Below are 26430 nucleotides of genomic sequence, written 5' to 3' on the forward strand. Positions count from 1 at the left end.
AAAAGCAACCGCAAGCAGGAACCAGTTCAGTTGATGCAGTCACTGCAGCTCACTGCAAAGCTACGGTAAGCAAGGGGACCCTGGAGGGAGGGTTTTGTATCTTCCACTGTGATGCTGGGGCTGCAGCAGCAGCAACAAGGACAGGGCGGGGCTGTAACTAACCCAATGCCAAGGCCCAGGGAGCAGAGCTGGGGGGGGAGCCTCCCCCTTGCCCACACTGAGGGTGGGAGGGAGGAGGCAGGAAATGGGTGGGGGCCTCTTGATTCAACTCAACAAGGAGTCTGGTTTTTGTAGATACAGACTAACACGGCTACCCCCTGATACTTGATTCCACTCGGGATTCGTTTGTATGTTCTTGTATTTCAAATCACTGAAGTGGGGAAAGTGGCCCCTGCCTTGCTCTGAAATTCGGCCAAGGCCACCGAGCAGGAAGAAAAAAAAAGATCTGAGTTGCTGCTGCCTGGGGAGGGGAGAAGCAAAAGGCGGGGGAGGAGAAGCCGGGAACTCTGGGCTCCCATGGTTTGTACAGAGTTGAGTTTGACTTTGTTGATATTTAACCTTGGGTTAGTTTGTGGCTTTCACTTTCTGGATGACATTTTGTGTCATGTTCTCTAGACCCTTAAAAGCCTCATTTCTCCTCGGCCACTAACGCACAGCGCAAGTCTCTCTCGGCCGCTCTTATTGTGACAGGTGCGCGGGAACAATTTGTACAGTGCAGGGGCTGAGAGCCATCGAACCAACTGTAAACCCGGCGTATGCTGGAAACCACTTCAAGCCGGGGCTGGTGGTGGTAGCGCCCCCCCCCCCCCCACACACACACACCAAGTTCCAGTCCCTATGTGTGGATTCTTTGTTCACATCACCAGACTTCCTTCCCCCAACTCCCCTTTGGGAGAGGAACTAAAACAAGCCGATAAAACAACAAATGCAAAAAAGGACACACACACCTATTTCTCATGGCTGAGGGATTTGGCAAATGTGGCCCGAGGCATCTCCTTGGGACAGGGATCGCAGGCTGAATTCGGAGGGGATGTGAAAGGGGTTTAAGGCTATATTTGTGTAACTCACTGGTGGGTGAGTGTATGTTACACGTGCCCCTTTGTGCTGACCCAGAGGATATGAGTCTAGTACAGCCCTAGCTACAGAGCATTTGCCTGAGCCGTAGCAGATTGTGTTTTTTAGCACTGCACTGACATCAGTTACTGCCCGAGGTGCCGGGTGTTGAGTTGTCCTAGGAAAGCTTGGGTTTTTTACTCCAAACTGGGATTAGGTGCATGGACGCAAACCGTGCCTTATAGTGTGTCACTCTGCATTTAGGGTTTGGACTGATGCAGCGACACCAGTGACTGCAATCTGGGCAGATCACCCAGTGTAGACAAAGCCTTTACTGGATCAACCCCCCCACCGCCCTTACTCACAGACCCTGCCTTTGACAGAGACAGCCCAATTGCTCTGACTGCTATGGGAGTGCCTATGCGGTGGGTGCAACCCCAGAGTTAAGGTACCACTTAGTGCCATGGTGCACTGCCCGACTCCCAGAATTCCTGGGCATGCTGCATGCTGGGTAATTTTACAGGCCCGCTCTGCGATGGCCTGGGCACCGTGGGACAGCAGCGTGGGAAGGGGAAGGACCGTTTGCCCTGATGATGTGACCACGATAGCACCAGATGCTTCCCTCTGCTTGCACCTGGGGGATCTTGGATGGGTGGATGTGCAGTAAAACGCTGACAGATGCAAATTGGAGTGTGGATACGAGGGAACGGGCTAAAGGATAGACCAGTCCTGTATCTCTCTAGTGCAGACAGGCCCTTGGCTGCGTTCCCTTGATTTACACCCACTCTGCCCATGGCCAGGGGAGTTTCTCTCTGTAATTTGCATGATGTAGGTTTTCTATATCCTCTTCCAGCTCCTTGGCAGCTAGCTTTGATGGGCTGCTGCCCCACATTAGATCCTCTGCCTTGCTGTCTCCCTCACCCACCCAGTGCTTTGCTCTGCCCTTTCCCCAGCTCCCACATCCCCTCCAGCCTCCCAGTTCGTGCCTCTCCTTTGCGATCTCCAAGTTCCCATGTGCCTGGCTGTCCCCCACAGCTCCTTCCCCTTGTGCCTGGGGCTTCCCCCGGCCCTCCCACCCAGTCCCTTGTGTTGTGCTTCCCCCTGAGGTTTGCCTCTCTTCCTAGCACAGCATGGGGGGCTGCTGCTGAGCTCTTTAGAAAAAAAAAAGGGGGGGGGGCATTTTATGTAGGTTCTTGGACGCTCTTGTGGGTGAGTCCCTTTGAAAATGCTTTGCTGCGCTATGTTGTGCCAACCAGGAAGGCAAGCGTAAATAAAGCTTGGAGCATTGTTTAGTGGCTTTCATTTCTATGGCACTAGGGAGATCACTATCCAACAAAAGCCTTTTCTCTAGTCGAAAGCTTGTGTGGGTGTTGTTGACACTGGGAGCAGCTGCTCCTGGATTAGACTTTAACTACCAAGGTGCAGCAGCAGAAGTGCTTGTCCCAGCCTGTCCAGGCAAGCCCTGGCCTGGCAGCAAACCTACCCCAAACCGTACTGTTTGCTCTGCATCTGACACTGGTGGTTAAAGCGTCTGGCTTTTCCAGAGGAGACAGGTCCTAAAGCTAGCAATTCGTAGCTGAAAAGGCAGTGTGGCCTAGTGCGTACTGGCCTTTATTCCAGTGGCTCTGTCCCTGGTCTGCTGGGTGAGTCACTTCCAGGCTCCGGGCCTCAGTTTCCCCACTTGTAACATGGGGATAAGGATCCTGACCTCCTTTGTAAAGTGCTTCCTGATCTACTGATGAAATGCACGAGGTATTATTATTAAATTGGGTTTGTCAAAAATGTGACCAAAGAGCTGCAAAAGAAGGTCTGTTTTTTAAAAAAAACATACTAGGGGGACTTAACATACATCATAGACACAATATAAAATAACGAGAGGTGATTCCCATCATATCACTCTTATTTGTCTCCTCTCTGAGATAAACAGTCCCAGTCTTTCAAGAACATGCGGATTATTTTTATTTATTATGTGTATTATGGCTGTGCCTAGAGGCCCCAGCTGAGATCAGGGCCCCGTTGTGCCGGGCGCTGCACAGACACACAGGGAGAGACAGTCCCTGCCCCAGCTGAAATCAGGGCCCCGTTGTGCCGGGCGCTGCACAGACACACAGGGAGAGACAGTCCCTGCCCCAGCTGAGATCAGGGCCCCGTTGTGCCGGGCGCTGCACAGACACACAGGGAGAAACAGTACCTGCCCCAGCTGAGATCAGGGCCCCGTTGTGCCGGGCGCTGCACAGACACACAGGGAGAGACAGTCCCTGCCCCAGAGAGCTTACAATCTAAATAGACAAAAGGTGGGAGAAAGGAAGGTTTATGTTCTGAGTGATGTATTAATGAACCAGAGGATGAATGACAAAAGATCCCCATAAAGCTCATTAGCCCTTACATCACATCATTATTGATTTATTTTATGGCAGAATCCAGGAAGCCCAATCAAGGGTCAGGGCCTCATTGTGCTAGGTGCTGTACATACAGTAATGAAGCAGATAGTCCAGGGGTGGCCAACCTGTGGCTCCGGAGCTGCATGTGGCTCTTCATAAATTAACATGCGGCTCCTTGTATAGGCACCGACTCTGGGGCGGGAGCTACACGGGCAAACTTTTCAATGTGCCGGGGTGCTCACTGTTCAACCCCTGGGTCTGCCACAGGCCCTGCCCCCACTCCACCCCTTCCCCCAAGGCTTCTGCCCCTTCCCCTGAGCCTGCCGTGCCCTCGCTCCTCCCCCGTCTCCCCCAGAGCCTCCAGCACACCGTGAAACAGCTGATTGTGGTGGGCAGGAGGCAAGGAGAGGGATGGGGAGGCGCTGATTGGTGAGGCTGCAGGCAGGCGGGAGAGACTGGGGGCAGGAGAGGGGAGCTGAGGGGGGGCTGCTGATGTATTACTGTGGCTCTTTGGCAATGTACATTGGTAAATTCTGGCTCCTTCTCAGGCTCAGGTTGGCCACCCCTGAGATAGTCCTTGCCCCAGAGTGCTTAAAATCTAGTGGTCCGACAGGATGCAACTGGTTGTTGAAAGGGACAAATGGGGTAGGGGTGAGTTGGGCAGATGAGGTGCTACTAAAACAAATAGTTTTGCAGAAGTCACAGCTTGTAAAAACTCTTGGTTGTTATATTACAGAGCCTACAGGCAAAGTCCAGTGAAGGAAAACTGGATTCAGAGATCCTAGGAATAGATGGGGAAAGGCACACAGAAGGAAAAAGTCGAGCCAGAGAAGCTGCTTAAAGTCCAAGGAGATGCAGAGAAAGGAGCAAAGTCAGGTAACAACTGAGTATAAATGCCCTGGGGAAAAGTTGGGGAGTGTCACTGAGTCACAGGGTGTGTCTACACTACGGGATTAATCCGAATTTACAGAATTAGAATTTTGGAAACAGATTGTATAAAGTCGAATGTATGCGGCCACACTAAGCACATTAATTCGGCGGTGTGCGTCGATTTCCGGAGCGTTGCACTGTGGGTAGCTATCCCATAGCTATCCCATAGTTCCCGCAGTTTCCTCCGCCCATTGGAATTCTGGGTTGAGATCCCAATGCCTGATGGGGCCAAAAACATTGTTGCGGGTGGTTCTGGGTATATCCTCCCCCTCCCTCCATGAAAGCAACGGCAGACAACCGTTTCGCGCCTTTTTTTCCTGGGTGAACACTGCGGACGCCGTACCACGGCAAGCATGGAGCCCACTCAGCTCAAGACAGCAGTCATGAACATTGTAAACACCTCGCGCGTTATCGTGGAGTTTATGCTGAACAAGGACCAGAAAAACGAGGCAAGGAGGAGGCGGCGGCAACGAGAGTGATGAGGACATGGACATGGACACAGAATTCTCTCAAACCGTGGGCTCCGGCACTTTGGAGATCATGCTGTTAATGGGGCAGGTTCTATCCATGCAATGCCAATTCTGGGCCCGGGAAACAAGCACAGACTGGTGGGACCGCATAGTGTTGCAGGTGTGGGACGATTCCCAGTGGCTGCGAAACTTTCGCATGCGTAAGGGCACTTTCATGGAACTTTGTGACTTGCTGTCCCCTGCCCTGAAGCGCCAGAATACCAAGATGAGAGCAGCCCTCACAGTTGAGAAGCGAGTGGCGATAGCCCTGTGGAAGCTTGCAACGCCAGACAGCTACCGGTCAGTCGGGAATCAATTTGGAGTGGGCAAATCTACTGTGGGGGCTGCTGTCATGCAAGTAGCCAAAGCAATCATTGAGCTGCTGCTACGAAAGGTAGTGACTCTGGGAAATGTGCAGGTCATAGTGGATGGCTTTGCTCCAATGGGATTCCCTAACTGTGGTGGGGCGATAGATGGAACCCATATACCTATCTTGGCACCGGAGCACCAGGGTACCAAGTACATAAACTGCAAGGGGTACTTTTCAATGGTGCTGCAAGCACTGGTGGATCACAGAGGACGTTTCACCAACATCAACGTGGGCTGGCCGGGAAGGGTTCATGACGTTCGCGTCTTCAGGAACACTACTCTGTTTAAACGGCTGCAGCAAGGGACTTACTTCCCAGACCAGAAAATAACCGTTGGGGATGTTGAAATGCCTATAGTTTCCTTGGGGACCAAACCTACCCCTTAATGCCATGGCTCATGAAGCCATACACAGGCAGCCTGGACAGGAGTCAGGAGCTGTTCAACTACAGGCTGAGCAAGTGCAGAATGGTGGTAGAATGTGCATTTGGATGCTTAAAAGGTTGCTGGTGCTCGTTACTGACTCGGTCAGACCTCAGCCAAACCAATATCCCCATTGTTATTGCTGCTTGCTGTGTGCTCCACAATCTCTGTGAAAGTAAGGGGGAGACCTGTATGGCGGGGTGGGAGGCTGAGGCAAATTGCCTGGCTGCTGATTATGCGCAGCCAGACACCAGGCGATTAGAAGAGCACACCAGGAAGCGCGGCGCATCAGAGAAGCTTTGAAAACTAGTTTCATGACTGGCCAGGCTACGGTGTGAAAGTTCTGTTTGTTTCTCCTTGATGAAAACCCGCCCCCTTTATTGACTCATTCTCTGTAGGAAACCCACCCTCTCCTTTCGATCACAGCTTGCATTCAAAGGAAATAAAGTCACTATCGTTTAAAAATCATTTATTCTTTATTAATTGATTATAAAAAGAGGGGGAGAACTGACAAGGTAGCCCGGGTGGGGTTTGGGAGGAGGATCGGAGGGAAGGAAAAGGCCACTAAAAAAAGGTTAAAATAAAGACAGCCTTTTGCTTGGGCTGTCCACTGGGGTGGAATGGGAGGGTGCACGGAGCCTCCCCCCCGCGTTCTTACACATTTAGGTGAGGAGGCTATGGAACATGGGGAGGGGGGTTATACAGGGGCTGTAGCGCCAGTCTGTGATCCTGCTGCCGTTCCTGAAGCTCCACCAGACGCCGGAGCATGTCTGTTTGCTCACGCAGCAGCCCCAGCGTTGCATCCTGCCTCCTCTGATCTTCCTGCCGCCAGCTCTCATCTCGAGCATCTCTCCTCTCCTCACGTTGGTCCCTCATGTCCTCACGTTGGTCCCTCCTGTCCTCACGTTCACTGGCTTCTTTCCTATACTTTGAAACCGTGTCCTTCCACTCATTCAGATGAGCTCTTTCATTGCGGGTGGATTCCATGATTTCTGCGAACATCTCGCCTCGCGTCTTCTTTTTCCGACGCCTTATCTGTGATAGCCTTCGGGACGGAGGAGGGAGGCTTGAAAAATTTGCAACTGCTGGAGGGAGGGAAAAAAGGAGAGAATTTTTTAAAAAGATACATTTTGCAGAACAATGCTTATACTCTTTCACGGTGACCAACACTATTCACATTACATAGCACATGTGATTTCTGTGCAAGGTCGCATTTTGCATCTTACTATTGAGTGCCTGTGGCTTTGCTGCTAGAGATCACAGACGCAGGTCTGGGCAACAGAATTCGGCTTGCATGCGGCCATGGTAAGCCATTGTCTTTAGGCTTCTGCGCCCTCCTTTCCCACATACCAAACAAAGCCCGTTGAGTGCTCCGGTTTTCCTGTTAACCTTCAGCAGCAGAAAACAAACTAACCCCCCCGACCATCCAATTCTCTGGGATGATCGCTTTATCCCTCCCCCCACCGCGTGGCTGGTATCAGGGAAGATCCCTGCTAGCCAAATGCGAAAAGCTCATGGCCAATTCCCCCCCCCCCCCCCGCGCTTGGCTAACTGCAGGGAAGGATTTCTTTTCAGCCACAGACAAACAGCCCAGTAGGAACGGCCACCTCTGTCCCTTTAATTAAATTCCCGTATTTCAACCAGGTTACCATGAGCGATATCACTCTCCTGAGGATTACACAGCGAGATAAAGAACGGATGTTGCTTGAATGCCAGCAAACACCGGGACCATACGCTGCCAGGCTTTGTCATGCAATGATACCAGATTACTTTTCTACTAGCATGGCGTGGTCAAGTGTCCTACCATGGAGGACGGAATAAGGCTGCACTGCCCAGAAACCTTGTGGCAAGGCTTTTGGAGTACCTCCAGGAGAGCTTCATGGAGATGTCCCTGGAGGATTTCCGCTCCATCCCCAGACACGTTAACAGACTTTTCCAGTAACTGTACTGGCCGCGAATGCATCCCAAGTCCTCAGGGCAAAGTAATCATTAAAAAACGCTTGCTTTTAAAACAAGTTTTATATTTTAAAAGGTAAACTCACCTGAGGTCCCTTCCATGGGGTCATGGTCTTGGATCCTGGCTTGGGAGGGTACTTCACTCAGGCTGAGAAAAAGATCCTGGCTGTTGGGGAGAACGAAGTGCTGGGTGCTCTCCGCAAGCTGCTCCTCCTCCTCCTCCTCCTCTTCCCCGTCCGCAGAATCCTCAGGTGTAGCTGATGAGACTATCCCCGACCCGGAATCCACAGTCAGAGGTGGGGTAGTGGTGGCGGCCCCCCCTAGAATTGCATGCAGCTCAGCATAGAAGCAGCATGTCTGTGGCTCTGACCCGGAGCGACCGTTTGCCTCCTTTGTTTTCTGATAGGCTTGTCTGAGCTCCTTGACTTTCACGCGGCACTGATCTGAGTCCCTATTGTGGCCTCTCTCCATCATGCCCTTGGAGATTTTTTCAAAAGTTTTGGCATTTCGTCTTTTCGAACGAAGTTCTGCTAGCACTGAATCCTCTCCCCATATAGCGATCAGATCCAGTACCTCCCGTACGGTCCATGCTGGTGCTCTTTTTCGATTATCGGCCTGCATGGTTACCTGTGCTGATGAGCTCTGCGTGGTGACCTGTGCTCTCCACGCTGGGCAAACAGGAAATAAAATTCAAATGTTCCCGGGGCTTTTCCTGTCTACCTGGCCAGTGCATCCGAGTTCAGATTGCTGTCCAGAGCGGTCACAATGGTGCACTGTGGGATAGCTCCCGGAGGCCAATACCGTCGAATTGCGGCCACACTAACCCTAATTCGAAATGGCAATATCGATTTCGACACTACTCCGCTCGTCAGGGAGGAGTACAGAAATTGATTTTAAGAGCCCTTTATTTTGAAATAAATGGCTTCGTTGTGTGGATGGGTGCAGGGTTAATTCGATTTAACTCTGTTAAATTTGAATTAAACTCATAGTGTAGACCAGGCCACAGAGAGAACCAAACTTTCTGAAGAGGGAGGAGGAGGAGGACAAAAGATATTTGGGCTCAGATCCATGGAAGAAGCAGCCTAAATTCCGCCATGGAGCTGGGCCTTGGTCACCTCAGTGGAGTCCTCTGCACCAGCACCCAATTTATGTGCAACCTGTCACTGTTACCGTAATGCCACTGAGAGCAGGACGAGACGTGGGATCGGATGGAGGGAGATGGATGGAGTGATTGGCACAGAAAGGATACTTAAAGACATGGGAGATCTCCCCCCGGCAGGATGTGAAGTGGGAAAAGCCAAGGGCCAAGTTCTGTAAGCTTTAAAATGTAGCTGGCACATCCCCAAAAAACCTGTCATGACAAAGGTTGTGCACACGCACAACCTCACAGGTATGCATGCAATTGAACAGTGGTTGGGGCCAGTTGAGTAACTGGGGCATGTGGTTGCTCGCCTGGTTCTTGTGAATGAGGATTTCTGTGGGTGTAACACAGAAACATGCCTTGGTTTTTGGTTCATGCAACCTTTCAATCTTCTGGAAATTTGCGGGGGCCGAATACCAAGGGAAGGGTGTCTTATAGACAACATCTCTACTTAGGGTGGGAAACAAAATAGAAGTGGTATCATCTGTGTATACAGCGCTGGTGAGACCATTACTGGATACCGTCTCCACTTCTGATGTCCACACTTCATGAAGGATGTTGGCAAATTGGAAAGGGTTCAGAAAAGTGTTACAAGACTGATTCGAGGTCTGGAAAACCTGCTTGAAGAATCTCAGTCTGTTTATCTTAACGGAGGGAAAGTTAAGAGTTAACTTTATCGTGTTCTATAAGCAACTACGCGGGGAGAAGATTTCTGGGAGAAGAGGCTAACAAAATTAAGGCAGAACGAGATCGAATGGCTGGAGGCTGAAGCAAGACAAATACAGACTAGAAATACGGTGAGAAGTTTTAACGATGAGAGTGATTCATCTTTGGAACATCTCGTCTGAAGACATGGTGGATTATTCATTGCTTGGAGTCTAAGTCAAGACTCGGTTTCTCTCTAACATCTCTGCTCCAACTCGAAGAGACATTATGAGCTCAGTGGGTGGAATTCTCTGGCTTGTATTAGGCCAAACTAGATGGTCAGAGGGGGTCCTTCTGGTTTTAGACGCTATGAATTAGGCAGCAGAAGCACTTCAATTCCTCATCTACTCGTAACGAGGTCCCTGCTTGGTTTATCGGGGGGGATTGAAGCCAGTATCTCTGGCTCTAAAAGCATAAGCATGTATTGCCTGCCTGAAGCCTTACCCTGTCCTATGCCTCTGAAGGCTTGGTCACATGCTGTTCTCCTACCTACGTCCCAAAATACCCTTTGGTTGTCCATAGTGCTGGTCTCTGAACAGCACCACAAAATACCCCGGGCTTCCCAGGGGTCCCCATTGCTGAGTAGAGCTGGTGAGTCAGAGAGGAAGCTAGCAGAACTAGCTGGCGGAACTTGATTGGGCAGATAAAATAGATCATGATGAATAAACAAAACCTGTGGTTTTGTGTTGACATTTAAAAAGCAGCAGATGTCTAAGCTGTTAAGGGAAGATTGTGGGTGAGGGGAAGGGATGAGGGTCTATTTTCTAGCTATTGGGGGGGCCCCAATAATCTCTCTAAACTGTAGCCCTCACGTATGACTGTTCAAGGTCTCTATCCTTATCTTCAAGGCACGCTGTGGCCTGGGCCCAATATACCTAAAAGCCCATCTAAAACTCTGGGATGAAGACTGTGGTGGACAGCTCTGTTCCTCTGGCCCAGTTGAACCCTCAACTATAGGGTAACGCTGGTCTGTGTGGGAGACAGAAGTTTCTTTGGGTACAGATCCCAGGCTGTGGTGTGAATTCCCCCAAGAACTAAGGACCATCACAAACCTCAGCACCTTCCGCCCCAAGGGCAAGGCACATTCTTTTGACCAGCCTTCTCTTAGACATAGAGCAACGGGTATATTTATAATAAAATAAGATGCATCCTGGCACAACAAGACACTCCACTGCACCCGCTTCTCCCTCTGGGGAGAGGCTGAGAGAACAAACGTGACAGATGTGTAGCCACGTTTCTTAATGCACGGCTGGAAGGCACTCAGGTGCAGTGATGAGCATGATATAAATACCAATTTTGAATAGAACAGACCTTGCTGAAATGTTTTACATTGATTACTTCATTAGAATGTCGTGAAAATGATATACTTTCATAACTTTCCAGTGGAAAGTTCAACTGTGCTGAAAACGATATGTTGAATGCAATAGAGTGAAAATGATATACTTTGATCATTTCCCCTAGACAATTTCAACAAAATCAATATGTTTCTCCCAAATGCTTCAACAGCGTCAAATCAGAATTTTCCAACAGAAATTTGGAAATTTCAACTAGCTGTAGCGTTAGAACTGATTGAAATTTCTTATTCATTCCCCCCTAAAAGTGTCCTTTGGGAGACTTTGTTTATTTTTTCCCAAAGTCCTGAAAATGTTTCATTGCTCAAAACTGGAAACTGATTTTTTTGGTGTGGTCTGTGCAAAAAATCCCAACCCGGAATAACCCCCCCCAACATTTTTCACAAAATGTTTGCCACTGTCCATCCAGATCTGTGTGTTCAGTAAAAGTGCTCATTCGATGATGATTGAAAATGTGTCTCTATTGGCTGGATCCCACAACCATAACATGAAGTGTGTGCTTGTGACCTACTGCTATTGAGTAGAGGTAGGGGGTGCTGTCTCTCTGACTCATTCCCAACATTCCCCTGGCAGCCCAAGAGATAGATTCATAGAGTTGAAGGCCGGAAGAGGCCATCCAATAATTTAGCCTGGCCTCCTGTATAGCACAGACCACTACATCTCACCCAAATACCCCTACGTTGAGGCCAATAACTTCAGTTAAACTAAAGTATTTTAATCCTCAGAGATCAGGAGAAACTGACGTGCCATCAATGCAGCACCCCGGAACCCCCATATTCACCACTGGCATATAGTTATGGTATGTTTTGTACAAGGTATGCCTTGCGAGGTATCATTTTAAAAGGCTTGATCTGTTGAACATGAATAGCCTGTTGGATTGTTTGTGCTGTCATTGGATGAGAAGTTATGAAGTTTTGCTACAGGTGTGTGACTGAAATATGTTGTGAGGTTGGGAACACCCACAACCAGCCTTTCGGGTGCAACAATAGAGGAGCCAGACGCACTGATGTTCCACTAAAGGAATCCACACTCCCAAGATCTATCCCAGGAATTGTATACAATGGAAACGTCTCAGAGAGAGCACACACACAGTGGGGAAGAAACTATAAAGGAGGGGAAGTGACATCATCACTTGGCTTCACTCCCCCCACAACTCAACACCTGGAAACACATCTGGAGAAGAAAGACTTTGAACGGAGGAGGTGGCCCCAGACTGGAAAGAAGAATCCCAGCCTGTGTATTCAGGAACTATACCGTCTATCAGGGTGAGACACTGCCTGATTCAAATCCTGTCCAGTTTATAGAACTCAGGTTTCGATATTACTTTTATTTTTTAGGTAACCAACTTTGATCTCTACGTTTGCTACTTATAATCACTTAAAATCGATCTTTCTGTAATTAATAAATCTATTTTATATTTTTCCTAAAGCAGTGTGTTTTGGTTGAAGTGCTTGGGAATTCTGCTCAGGTTTCAAGGACTGGTGCATGTCCTCTCCACATTGAGGGAGGGGCGGACTGAGTAATGAACTTACATTGCTCAGGCTTCTGACCAGGGCAAGATGGTACAGCCCTTGGGTCCTAGGCTGGGGAACTGGGGGGAATTGGCTGGAGCCTCTATATTGTTGGTTCATGAGTGACTGGCAAAAGCATTCATGTAACTGCAGCTGGGTGTGTCCCTGCCTCTGGATGGCTGTGTAAATACAGTACCTGGAGAGGTCTGAAGCTTGTCACAGCATCACATTGCCGAGAGAGATCCCAGGTTAGTAAGCCAGAGGGCTCAGTGGTACCCCAGTTTGAGGTTGTACCCCAGGAGAACCCATCACACCCGCGTCCCCTGGAACACCAGGGAGGTCGGAGATCCCTCGACATTTGAGGATGATTGTCTCCCAATAAAATGATAGCTAGTTATTGCTAGTGGATCTGCAGGTGGCTAATGAAACCAATCCGGGATCCACAGATCTAGTCCCAGTTGGGGCAGACATTTTCCAAGGGAAGGGGCGGATCTGGATTGTTGAGTCAGGCTGCGGAGTGTTCGTTTCTCCTTTTCCCTTTCTCCATTTCTTGTTGTCTCCATTGGATCTCGAAATACTGGCATCCTTGGCACAAAGTCTTTTTCCATTTTGCTTGATCGAAGGCTTGGGTTTCCCATGAGTTTATGTCAATATTGTACTTCTTCACATTGGCTTGGAGGGTGTCTTTGAAGCGGGTTTTCTTGTCCAACCCTCGACCATTGGCCATGGCTCAGCTGTGAGAATGTGACCTGCTTCAGGAATCGATGTTCTGGCATTCAAAGAACATGACCAGCCCAACGGAGTTGGTGGTGGACGATCGTAGCTTCAATGCTGTAGGTTTTGGCTTGGGACAGAACACTGTTGTTGGTGTGTCGGTCATCCCACTTGATTCAGAAGATCTCACGGTGGCACCGTTGATGGTATTGTTCAAGAACTTTGTGAAATGTGTCTAGATGTCCCAGCAGGCAACCTCATGTCCCATGCTACACAGGAGGGCAAGACCCGACCCCCCAAGGCTCCTGCCAATCTGACCTGGGGGGGAAATTCCTTCTTGATCCCAGATCTGATAATCAGTTACACCCAGAGCACATGAGAAAGACACACCAGGCAGGAATCTTAGATATCTAGAGCAATTCTGGTGTCACAAGCATTCTTAAGTAGATGCTTTCCCTTTTGGCCTGCAGCACCCCCACTGGCTGCTTGCTGCATTGCAATGGGAGGGATTGGAGCTACCTTGCTGGCTCCCTACAAAGCTTGACTGTCTTTGTCCAAGTCTATGGGAGCACATGGCAAAGGGCGACCTTTTGAAATATGTTCAGCGTCAGGCTGAAAAGGTTGGGTGCCCCTGTTGTAACTCGTCTAGCTGATAGTGTAGGTGATACCTAGTTAACATGCTGTGGGGTCTTTAGAGGTTGGATCTTGTATGAATTTTACAAGTCTGCTACTGCTTCCTACATTCGAGGACTGAAGGACATACATCCACACCGTGTAGAGGTCAAGCATAGGAGTTTATTACGCACAGCGCTGGCGGAGTGTCACCTGGCTTATTAGGCTCAGAGACACTGTCAAGCAATTGATTACAATGGAATATATGGATTTTCCATGGGCGGGGGAAAGTGACAGGGTAGGCAGTCCCACACCCCCAGATAGGTTCCAGCAGCAAGACAAGATAGCACAGTAGCCAATGATTAAAGGTTACATAATGTCTCCGCCCATAGTTTCAAATTAACAAGTTAACATTTAATTAGTACTTTAATTAAATGTATTAGCATAAAATATAGATGTTGAATTCTGATTTGGGGTCCATAGGAATGGAGCAACTCCTTTGATTGTCCAACAGGTACATTCCTAGGGGATAAAGCAAAGAAACAGTGAAAGTATATGACAATAAAGATTGTCTCCTTTGTGTTTTAAGGCAGGCATTGGTCCCTGGGAAAGGGCGGTGGGAGGAGGCCATATCTTATACTGACATGTGCCAACCCTTCATGAACTCAAGGTTGGAGTGTGGGAAGAACATCTCCCTACAGAAGAAACTAACAACAGAAACAGGGCTGCTTTGTTCTATTTGCAACTTTGCATAAGACACAATATTCAGTTATTGCTCCAACATCTGGCAATTTTGCTGACCAGGCCTGTCTTAGCAAGCAAGTTTCAGAGTAGCAGCCGTGTTAGTCTGTATCCGCAAAAATAACAGGAGTTAGTCTCTAAGGTGCCACAAGTACTCCTGTTATTTTAGCAAGCAAGGTTATCTTTGTTTATTCTGCTTCTTTTAGCTAATCACTATTTGCTAGGCCTCTGGTCTCTTGACCAAACTCTGGACTTTGGGCCTGTAAAAGAGCTGGCCCAATCCATATACCAGGTTGTTATATAAAATGCACACCCTTCAAGGACGTGCCCCTTTAGCTCAAGCTGCAGCAACTCATGCCTTTAGATCCCAGGTTCAAACCCCACTCATGGCGCGAAGATAGAAATTAGTATGTTTGCTATCTATGGCTGGTTTCACAGTCGTTAGTATGATGCCATCTGGACTAGCCTGATATTGCATGTAGTACTCCAGTCCCTAAGCATGGCCATGCTAAACACAGGGCGCCTCTAGTGGCTAGCCATGGTATGGACATGAGTCTGCAGCAGCTTCTGAACTGAGGAAGCTGGGTTCTTTAGCTCAAGTAAGGGCTTGTCTACACCACGCAGCTTTTAGCCACAGGGCTGTGTCAACACAGCCTTATCGCTAAAAGTCGGTGGGTGTAAATGCTCTTTGTTGGCACTTTTGGCGACAAAATACTTCCACCCCCGCAAGCGGTGTTCGCTTTGTTGGCAGGAGAGCGCTCCTGCCAACAAAACCACGTTCACACCATAGGCGCCGACTCCGTGGGTGCTCCGGGGCTGGAGAACCAACAGGGAAAAATTAGTGGGTGCTCTGCACCCACCGGCAGCCAAGCTCCCCTCCTCCTCCTCCCCCCTGAGCGCACCGCGTCCCCGCTCTTCTGCCCACCTCCCAGCGCTTCCCGCCCGGCTGCCACCAGATAGCTGTTTGGCAGCGTTAGCACGCTCTGGCGGGGTGGGAGGAGCGGGAATGTGGCGCACTTAGGGGAGGAGGTGGGGCTGGGGCGGGGATTTGGGGAAGGAGTTGGAATATTGGCAGGGAGGACGCAGAGTTGGGGCGGGGACTTTGGGGAAGGGGTTGGAATGGGGGGTGGGGAAGGGGTGGGAAGAGGTGGGGCAAGGGCGGTGCCTCATGGAAGGGGTGGAGTGGGGGCGGGGCTGGGGGCAAAGGGGGGGTTGAGCACCCAGGGGAAAGAGGGGAAGTCGGTGCCTATGGTTCACACCACCACTTGCAGCGGCAAAACTTTTGTCTTTCGGGGAAGGGCTTTTTTAAGCACACGGGAAAGACAAAAGTTTTGATGACAACTTGGCAGTGTAGACAAGCCCTAAGAAAGGCCTGGGCTGAAATCCTGCCAACGACCCATCCAGGGCTGTTGTGTTAAACAGAGAGAGGGATTGTTTCGCTAATTCCTAGGGCAGCTCCAGTGGGAGCACTAATCACCTTTTCTCTTTCAGATTATGCCCCCGACGCTGTTTTCAAAAATCTCTCATCCCGTAAAGCCAGAGCTGCAGTCACATGCTTGATGAGTATCATGATCATCCTCATTCTGATAGTAGCTCTGGCAGGTGAGTTGCCAGCCCTGCATGCCTGAGTCTCTGTGTCTCCCCTTTCCCCCTGGAGCTGTCGTGGTCACAGTCCCAGATCTATAGCTCCTGCACCCTGCAATGCTGGGGGGCTCCAGGGCCAAACGGCCCCCAGTTGAGCAGCTCCTCAGCCACCCCATAATGCTGTAGCGACCACTGGTGCCCCTTGAAGGTAGGTTCTCTGTGCACCTCCATGAGCCACCAGCAGCAGGGTGTCTGACCCAAGGGGGAGGAATGAGGCGGAAACACCCCATCACCCCTTGAGGATGGTGGGGACAAGGGAGCAGGGCTGCTGAGGGTCGGGACTGGGGCGGGCAGCAAGGGGCGTCACACAGTCCATGCGCTCTCTCCCCCGTAGCCCAGTGATGTGTCCTAGCAGGCTCGAGCGCGAATGCTATCATGCCCCCACCTGGCAAATGGGGACCGTGACCCCAAGTGCTCCTTGGCAGATTGCTCCCAGATCCAGGGAGGAGTAAAGCCACGGAAGAGCTAAGAATGACTGGAATCAACCTCCCCCCGATAATTTCATTTTAGCCGAAATTTAGACTGCAAGCTCTGGGCGGCTGGGGCCATCTGGTTGTTACATGTGCGTACAGCGCCCTGCACCATGGGGGCCCGATCCGTGCTGGAGCCTGTAGGCACTAATATAATTCCGATAACAAAGAGGTGCCTATTCCACCATCTCCAAACAGCACCCTATATGCCTCCCCAGTGTCAAATGCCCCAGGACACACAGCTGTGACCTGTACAGCAGGAGGCTGCCATAGAGGAAAGGCCCTGGGGTGGAACTCAGGAGATCTGGATTCAAATGGCGCCTCTGCCACAGGCTGTCTGTGTGACCCTGGGCAAGTCATTTCATCTCCCTGTGCCTTAGTTCCCTATCTGTAAAATGGGGTGAATGAGCCTTCCTTTCCCCCAGCCTTTCTCACTCTAGATTGTGAGCTCTATAGGGCTGGTCTATAAACTCTATGAACTCAGCACCGTATGACAAAGCCCCCGCCCCATACACCCTACAGTGTAGTGGAGCAGGACGGGACATGTAGAAAATGTAAAAAGTGACGTGTCTGAGCAGGGGAAGCTTAGCAAATGGCTCGTTCATGCCGCAGATTTGTTTTAGGTCCTCGCTCCCCCCGTTTGTATTTCCTCACACAGATAAGTCTCTGGCTACGGGTGCAGGAAAAAACTCAGTGTCCGCGGCTTCTCATCCCTCTCCCTATCCCCTAGAGATCAACCCCGATGACTTAGAGTAACATTCTGGCCAATTGTAATTGCCACAACAGGATGGGTTTGAAAATGTCTGGCTTCAATCAGCACCTGTTATAGGCATTTTTATCCCTAGAGCTCACTGCCACAGCACCCCCTTGTGCCAGGATGGGGCATTGCAGGGGTTCATCTGTTTTAGCTTTGATCTGTACACTTACTACTTATAGTCACTTAAAATCTATCCTTGTGTAGTTAATAAATCTGTTTATTATTATTTATTATTATAACACCTGGTTCTGCAATGGTTTGCAGCTTCTGTGGTCAGCCAGGTCACTTCAGTCTGGTTCCCTTCCAGGGTTAGCTGAAAAGTGCAAAACTACCCCTCCCCACCCCCAAGTCTAATGGCCAGGCCCTCTAAGCCTCCCTCTGGGACTCATTTCTGGGCTCACCCTCTATCAGGTCATCAGCCTCTTGTTCTCTCTTTCTCAAGGAGGTTTTCCTAGACCGCACCCCTTTCTGGGAGTGGTGGGGGGATCCTGCAGTGCCTTTTCTGGGGTCCAGCCCAGGGACCCTGTGTTTAAGCAGCTAAAGCCCTTGCTCCTTCTTACCTCCACCTCTCCCCATTCTGTGTCCTCCCGTCTTTTCCCTCTGGAAGTCCGGCTCCCAGCAGAAACCTCTCCAGCAGCCAGTCTTCTCAGCTGCAGCCCTTTACTGCAGCTGTTGCTAACTGGCCCCTTAGTCCCAGCTGAAGGAGTAACTGGTCCGTCTGTTAACTCTTTCCCCGGCTGTCACAGCATGGGGTCTACACACCCCATCACAACTCTATAAAGGCTGGTATCATTATCCCTTTGTTTTATAGAAAGGGAAGCTGAGGCACAGGGGGGGAGCCACTTTGTCACTGATTCACATCAAAGAAGCTGGGGATAGAACCCAGGAGTCCTGACTCCCAGTTTCCCTCCAGTCTAACCCACTGCACCTCACTCCCCTCCCAGAACTGGGATAGAACCCAGGAGTTCTGATTGCCAACCACTGCCTCTAACCACTAGACCCCATTCCCCTCCCGGAGCTGGGGATGGAACCCAGGAGTCCTGACTCTTTGTCCCCACTCCCCTCCTAGAGCGCCCCTGAAATCAGGGGCATGGAGGCTTCCCTCTGCCCTCCAAGCCATTGCCCGAGCTCTCAGCCAGGCCTGGATCTGAGGGGATTGTTTCTACTCGTTCCCCGTGGATACAGAAGGTCCAATCCCCCGTGGCGCTCTGCCTTGGACAGTCACTGAGGCGGCTCAGAGAGAGCAAAAGGTGCTTGGGTGGTGTTTCCCTCCCACGCCGCGTGGCAATGGAGACCCAGGCCCTGAGACGGAAAGGGAAAGATCTCTCACCTTATGTCGCTTTCTTATTTTCAGTGGTAGTGTCTCGTGTCCCTGCGTCTCTTCTTTCTGAGCCCTGCTGCCCAGACGGCTGGGTCGGGTACCGAGGGAAATGCTACTATTTCTCTGAAGGGGAAGGGAACTGGGAATCCAGCCAGAGCCACTGCTCTTCCCTCGGCGCCTCCCTGGCTGGGATCGACACTCTGCAGGACCTGGTAAGGGACTGGGGCAAATAACGTGTTTGGGGTTTGTTTGGTTCTCTGGCAAGTCTGAAAAAAAAATTGTTTTGCAGCTGTGATGGGGCTTTGCCCCCAGCACCTGCAACGCAAGGGAAAGGACCCAATTAATCATGTTCTGCACCTGGCGGGTAGTAACTACCTGCCTCGTCAGCAAGGGAGGTGAAGCCAAAGCTTGTAAGTAGACTCAGGGAGCTCCGCTGGGGGAAAATTGCAGAGGAGAGAGGTCTCTCCTGTTCTAGTGGTTAGCAGGCAGGATACAACCAGGGAGAGGGGCAGAAGGGCTGTTAATTTGAAGCCTTTTTTGAATCTTTATCTGGCCTTGTTCATGCTGCCCCTGGAACCCTTGACGTGACTTGGGTGGGCAGCCGAACCACAGAATATCCTGAGGGGGAATCAGTAGAAGAGGCAGGCGGAGAAAGGCTACTGTAGGCCAAGGAAGCGGCCGCTGGGGGCATGAGAGGTGAAGTCCCCTGCAATGCCATATACGGGCAGCAGGGGGCGCCCTCGATGTGAGGATGTGCACCCTAGTAGAGGCAAACTCAAAAGGAAATCTTTCGAAATTGTCATCAAACTGAAAAGTTGGGAGGGCCTGAAATTCGTTTTGGGTCAATTGAAATGTTTTGTGTTGATTTCCAGTATTTTCTGAACACTTTAAAAAAAAAATGAAAGGAAAGTGCAGTGGGGGGCCCTGGTGCGTCTTGTACTGGGAGGCAACATTGTCTGAGAGTTCTGGCCACTGAACCCAGCCCTGGCTAGGCCCAAGGTGCTACAGTCAGTGTGTGATTGTAGGGACCTCAGATCCCTCTGGAGAATCTCTTCTCTCAAGGAATGGCTCAGCAGAGCTCCAGCCCTGGTCATCTGCTGGAGGAGGAAAGAGGACCTTATTCCTTCCCCAGTTCAGGACTTCCATGCAGATTGGCCATAGTAAGGTGAATCGAGCTGAGAAGGTGACTTGATTTACACCTGAACCTCCCCAAGGGGAGGTAGAGCGGCTCTTGGGTAGAGATGGGCAAATGCTGTTTTTTTCAGTGTATCAGCCACTTTGAAAAATCAATTAAAAAACACCCCTCATTTGAGGTCAGACCACAAAAGAAACATTTTTAGTGAATAAAAAAAAGCTGAAAAAAAGTCATTCCGGGACAAACGAAATGTTTCCTTTAGAGACTGAACATTTTAAACTGGCCCTTTATTAAATAAATAAATAAATAAATAAATAAATAAATCTCCTGTTGCGATTTTTGGGTTTGAACATTTCTTTTTTTCCCCATTTCAAAATCTCTTGACTTTTTAAAAAAATACAAGAAATTTTGAAATGACAAGAAATGTTCAAACCCCCAAAATCACAAGAGGAGATTGTTTGTATAAAGTTTAATTTTTTTTTGTGCAAAATGGACAATTTGGTGAAATTGACGAATTTCTGAAATGTTTGTGTCACCAAATCTGCATTTTTCAATGAAGGGGGGAAAAAAGATGTTTTGTGTGAAAAGTTTTGCACAGCTCAGCCTCTGGGCTTTTCACACCGTTCTCTCTGTTCCCTATCAAACTACTCTCCGCACAAAGGCTGCACACACAGTTCCATGGAGACTGCGGAGAGAGGTTTAATAGATCTACATTCATGGGTGGTGGGCTCCCTGGAAATCCTTCTAAACAGACCACATTCATGTAGACTCTTTGTTTTAAAGGCTTTCCTGATGCGTGCTAAAGGTACCGTTTACCACTGGATCGGCCTGCGGCGGGAAGAAAGCCAGCCCTGGAAATGGGTGGATGGGACAGAATTCAACAACATGTGAGTCCGGCTTTCTTTCTATGAAGTTTCTCCATGTTAGTTCCCCGGCGCTAAATTTGCTCAGTGGGCTGCTAAACGTGCTCAGATCAACAACGCATTATATTAAAAAAATAGAATTGTTTACTCTTCTGTGTAACCCCAGGGGGTCGGCAGCGAGGAATCAAACCAGGGATCTCTGGAGCTTAATGCATGAGCCTCTACTGCATAAGCTAAAAGCCACACCTCCCTTAGCAGGGCTGTAGTAGGCTCATCAATCGCTAGCTGGCTAAACCACCACTAGAGGGGGATAGAGTGCCACTCCAAGCAGGCTGAGGTTACACACGGAGTAAGTAATATAGATTAAATCACTAGGTTGTTGTGACGAGGGCTCTACTCCCCGCTGGACGGCACCACCTCCTGGCGGTGCTGGGGATTAGCTCTGCCAGGCTGGTGCCCCTTCTGGCGGTTGTGTTCCATCACTCTGTCTCTTTCTCCATCTGCAGCCCCTCTCTCGTTCCAGGAACTGCAGCCTTCTCTTTGCGGCTTGGTCCTCCGGCCAGGTCACTACGTGATTTCCCCTTCTGGGGGGGGGGGGGGGGGCGCGTTATTTATCAACGTCCCTTCTCACCAGCCATCTTCCCATTCACTGCCCCATGGTGCCACTCCTTCCCTGGCTGATAGGGAAACCCAGGCCCTCCACCTTCTCCAGGTTCCAACTCAGGGACCCTCAGCCGCGGTCTGCTGCCTCCTGAACCCTGTGGCTTTGCCCTGAGCCCTCTCCTGCCTTCTTCTGGGTCTACTAACCCAAACTCCCTCCTCCCAGGGAGTGACTGTAGGTTACCATGGCTCTGTAGCCCCCAAACTCACCTTCCTTCTCCTGGGAAGCGACTGCAGCCGACTTCCCTGCAGCCTCTTTTGGTTGCCAACTTCCCGCCTTTATAGCCCCGGCCCAGCTCCTCCCCCGCACTGGACTTCATCAGCAAATTAGGCCATAACACGCCCAGGTGCAGCCTGTTAGTTAATCGGCCTAATTTATCCCGTCAGGCCTTGTGAGAGGTGGACACCCCATCACAGCCATTGAAGAGGAAAGCTGAGCTTGTGGTTAAGTCCCCGAGTCGAGACTCAAGAGATCAGAATTTGATTCCAGGCTTTGCCACGGATTCCCTGTGTATCACCTTGGGCAAATCCCTGTGGCTCAGATCCTCAAAGGCATAGGTGCCGATTCCGTGGAGCACCCACGGGGAAAAATTGGTGGGTGCTCTGCACCCACCGGCAGCCAAGCTCCCCTTCCCACCCCCCTGCCCCAGTTCACCTCCGCCTCTGCTCCACCTCCGCCTCTGCCTCCTCTCCTGAACACACCGCGTCCCCACTTCTCCCCCTAGCTCCCAGTGTTGCCACCACAAAACAGCTGTTTCGTGGCGGCAAGCGCTGGGAGGGAGGGGGGAGGAGGGGGAATGCGGCGTGCTCAGGGAAGAGGCGGGGCTGGGGCGGGGGTTTGGGGAAGGAGTCCAATAGGTGCAGGGAGGGGGCAGAGTTGGGGCGGGGACTTTGGGGAAGGGGTTGGAATGGGGGTGGGGCAGGAGTGGCGTTGGAGCGGGGCCGGGGGGGGGGGGGGTGTCAAGCACCCACCGGTGCCAGGAAAAGTTGGCGCCTATGCTCAAAGGTATTTCAGCCCCTCATTCCCACTGATTTCAACAGGAGTTGAACCTACATACCTTTGAGGATCCGAGCCTTAATCTCTCTGGGCCTCAGTTGCCCAGCTGTAAAATGGGGATAAGGATCATCTTGTTCTCCCAGCCTTTGCTTCTCCTACCTGCTATAGATCCTGCAAAGACTTACATGCTTAATTCACACACTGGGAATAATCCCGCTGGCTCCAATGGTGCTACTCACAGCATATAAAACTAGGCTCGCGGGGCGGGGGAGGGAGGGGGTGTCTTTGTAGGATCAGTGGCTTAGACTGGAAGCTCTCGGGACCCCCTTGGACACCCACAGAGTGAGAGAGGCAAACAGCTTGAAAGACCAAAGATTGAAGGGGAAATAGAGGCAGATTTGCCCCCAGTCACATAGGCATGTCTTCAGACTCCTAATCCTTGTTGGGTGAGAGTATGGGGAAGAATGGGGCTGAAGGAAACATCAAATATAGATGTGGCGCAAAGGACTCAGTAGGAAAATATCAGCCCAGAATAAGCCTTAAATGGAAGCTACCTGAGGTCTGGATCAGTAGGACTTGAACCCAGGCCCACCAAGCACCCCACCTTCCCACGCTGCCACCTACTGTACCCTGGCTGCTTCCTGTGACCCACCCTCTGCAGAGGTTGCACTCCACAGGAAGTCCCACCTCAAGTGATCTGACTGACAATTGTCTTCACGGTCCCTGATTGACTCCTTGATCCTATATAAGCCCTTGGGGCGTAGCAGGAAGTGTCCAGGCAGCTGCCCTGCCTTTGAATGCTTGGTATTGACCTTGGCTCTGACTTGGATTCGACTCCCGATTGATCCCTAGAACCGCCACACGGACCCTGATTTCTGATTCAGGCTTGACCCTCATCTTGACTCTTCACCCTGCTACTGGCACTAACTTCTGACTTCAGTTCCTGGCTCCCAAGCCACTAATCCTGCCTTCCTTTGCCCAGGATCCTGACACGCAACTACTGGCCTCTTTCTCCCACGGCTCCCATTTTAGCCTTTGTTAAATTTCCCCCTCTGGATTTACTCCCTTCCCACCAGAGAGGAGCTTGATGGTGGTCCATGAAAGGGAAATCCCTTCAGAAATCTGGGCTGTGTCTGCCTTCGACTCCGCCTCTGCCTAGCACTGACTGGCTCTCACCCCGTCGTCTCCCGTTTGCAGGTTTGAGGTGAGGGGAGGAGGATACTGCGCGTATCTGAATGATGTCGCTGTCATCTCCTCGAGGTGCCAGACGGAGAAGAACTGGATCTGCAGCAAACCCAGCCTGCACCTGAGGAGTGGCTACAATGGGATGGAACAGAAGAGGCCTTAAAACGATGAGGAGAATCCGATAGGTGTATATCCCATGATAATCACCAGGTTGCTTCTCCTGCTACACTCGCTCCACTGTTGGCATGACACCCTTAATCCCACATGTAGCTTGCAACACCATTTATGGAGATAAGGATCATTGAGTGCAGCCCCCTGCCTTCACTAGCACGACCAAGTACTGATTTTGCCCCAGGTCCCTACATAGCCCTCAAGGATTGAACTCACAACCCTGGTTTTAGCGGGTCAATGCTGAAACCACTGAACTATCCCTCCCCTTCCCATGCTGTACTTGTTCTTTCTCAGACATCCTACAGTGAGGGGAGAGGTTTGAAGTTGTTAGACTGCTCCCCCTTGCACCCTTCAGGGAATCTGGGCTGCGCCCCCAGGAAGGGGAGCAGGTTCAGCAGAATCCCCAGGAATTGCCCAGCTAGACAAGCCGGCTTCCCACCCCTTGGAGGGGGCGTGTGATCAGGTAACATTTCAGTGGCCAAAGGCTCAAAGATCTGTTGACAAATGGTTTTTCCTGCATCTCCCTCGCCCAGGGAGTGGCGCCTGCCCTGGTCATTAAGAGTTTTTACTAAGCAGAAGATCATAACTTTCCCCCCAAAGAGCAGTTGTGGCCTCCCCTTCCCATTTGGTCTGGCTTTTCACCCCCCCCCCCCCCCCCCAGTCACCAAGGAATCGAAGCTGAGCCCCAGTAGTGGGCTAAGCACTTATTCCACCACCAGGAGCTCGAATCGATCCCTTTGTATGGGGAGATTTTGGCAAACCAGTAAAGTGCCTAAACCACTATGGCTTATTGCCAATCGTAGTCAAGTTAGCAGGTCGTAAATTGGTCATGCAGCGGCCTCAGCATAACCAAGACAGGAGGGCAGGGGGTTTTGGGTGCCACCGACAGGGCAGCTTGACCCCCGTGCCCTTCCTGCTAAGAGTGTGGAAATTGCTGATGCATGTATTTTAGAAAAACAAGAAGTCTGTTTATACATGCCCCTGGGAATGTTTGTCAGGGCCCCAAGGCATGGACACTCTGAAAAAAAAACCCTCTGGTTAATTGACAATCATAAGGTGCTTGACCTTTTAAACCTGCTTGCTTAGCAAGTTTTCTTTAAGGGATATGTCATTGTATTACTAATGTATAAATAAAGGGGGGAAAGTTCGAGGTAGTTGAACTTTTCAGAAGGGGCTCTTCAGGGACGCTCCCTCTGAATGCATCTTCGGGTCCCCACCTGCAGACGGAAGCCTGGCCAGCAGAAGCCTATGACAGTGCCACTTGAAAGCCACGCTCAGCTTCGGTAATTATCGAGGGTTGGGGGTGTTTTACTAACCTGTTGCGGACGTGTGTAAGTGCGCGAGAATAAGGGTACGTCTACACTACCCGCTGGATCGGTGGATAGTGATCGATCTATCGGGGATCGATTTATCGCGTCTAGTGTAGACGCGATTAAATCGATCCCCGATCACTCTGCCGTCGACACCTGTACTCCACCGCGGCGAGAGGCGGAAGCGGAGTCGACGGGGGAGCGGCGGCAGTCGACCCCGCGCCGTGAGGACGCGAGGTAAGTCGACCTAAGATACGTTGACTTCAGCTACGCTATTCTCGTAGCTGAAGTTGCGTATCTTAGATCGATCCTCTCCCCCCCCCCCCCCCCAGTGTAGACCAGGGCTAAGTACAGTTTAGCTTTAAATGAAAGATCTCTTGTGTAGTCCTGTTTGTGCCAGCCATCTATCGGTCGGATGGCCGTGTCTCCCTTGCTTTATTTCCTGACACCACCTCACACAGAGTAAAAGTTACCAACAGCTTTGGGTTGAAAGAACCCTGGGTAACACCTTCCTCTCATTCCCGGGCTCTCAGCCCAAGAAGCCCTGGACTGTGCTTCCTTCCGAGGACATGCCCAAGTCAGACGGAATGACAGTGACTTGGTGTGCTACAGAACGTAGTAAGAAGAGCGTGGGATGGACTTTATTGAGCTGCTTGTGAATGAGTTTGTGATTATACAAATTGGCAACGTCTGTCTCTGAATATCACTGTAATTGGCAGTGAAAGTCACTAGGTCTTTTACTGGTCACTTTGACATTTATTTCCTCACTAGGGAAACCAGGAAGTCGCTAAATCCAGTAACAAAATCGCTAAGTTGGCAACACTGGGACAGGGACTGTCTCTTGCTTTGTGTCTGTGGAGCACCCTGCACAATGGGGCCCTGATCTCAGCTGGAGCCATTATCTCGCTTAATAAAAATCTTGAAAGCAACGCAATGTTTTCACAAAAGTTTATTTTCCTAAAGAAGTGGCCATGCCTCACATCCAGGATACGCAGACGGGGTCTGCAACAAGGAAAAGGCGCTGCTGCCTGTAAAGGGTTAACTGGTCACATGGCTAGTTGGGGCAGCATATATAGGGAAGCTGGTTAAAGGGGAATGAGGTGGGGGTGGAAGTGGAGGTTCCCTGGGAATGGGGGCAGGGAGGGGAATCTTGAAGGGAGGTGCTGAGACTTAGCAGTGGGAGGAGGGAGAAGGGGGCTCCAGGCTGGTCCCTATGTGCTCCCAGGCCCGTTCCAGCTCTCCGGGTCCCATTCTTGCCCTCCATCTCCCAGGTGTGCGCCCATTATGGAGATTCACATTGCAGGGGCACTAGCTCCCCACTTCCACCACCCCTGGGGAGGTGTGTACTCTTTATTCCTGGGGGGCTGGAGTGGGGAAAACCTCTGGCAATTATGGCCCAGTGGGTCACTGGATTTGCTTTTCTTTAGTGGATAACAAAACCATTGACTTCAAACAAGCAGCTGGGGATCTGGCCCCCTTGACTCCGGTGGAGCTATGGCTCATTCACACCCGCTGGGGATCTG

At 50.7% G+C, this 26430-nt stretch overlaps 1 protein-coding gene across 1 annotated transcript; it reads left to right on the top strand.

Moving 5' to 3' along the window:
* On the top strand, positions 1-25836 carry LOC135887319 (C-type lectin domain family 2 member D-like). The gene is made up of 6 exons (XM_065415081.1): positions 1-65; positions 4171-4310; positions 15886-15996; positions 18620-18798; positions 20505-20608; positions 23439-25836. The coding sequence occupies exons 2-6, from the start codon at positions 4226-4228 to the stop codon at positions 23587-23589; spliced, it is 630 nt and encodes a 209-aa protein (XP_065271153.1). The 5' UTR covers positions 1-65; positions 4171-4225; the 3' UTR covers positions 23590-25836.
* The last annotated feature ends 594 nt before the right edge of the window (positions 25837-26430 follow it).

Source organism: Emys orbicularis, chromosome 13 (assembly GCF_028017835.1).
Source record: "Emys orbicularis isolate rEmyOrb1 chromosome 13, rEmyOrb1.hap1, whole genome shotgun sequence".
Taxonomy (NCBI): Eukaryota; Metazoa; Chordata; order Testudines; family Emydidae; genus Emys; species Emys orbicularis.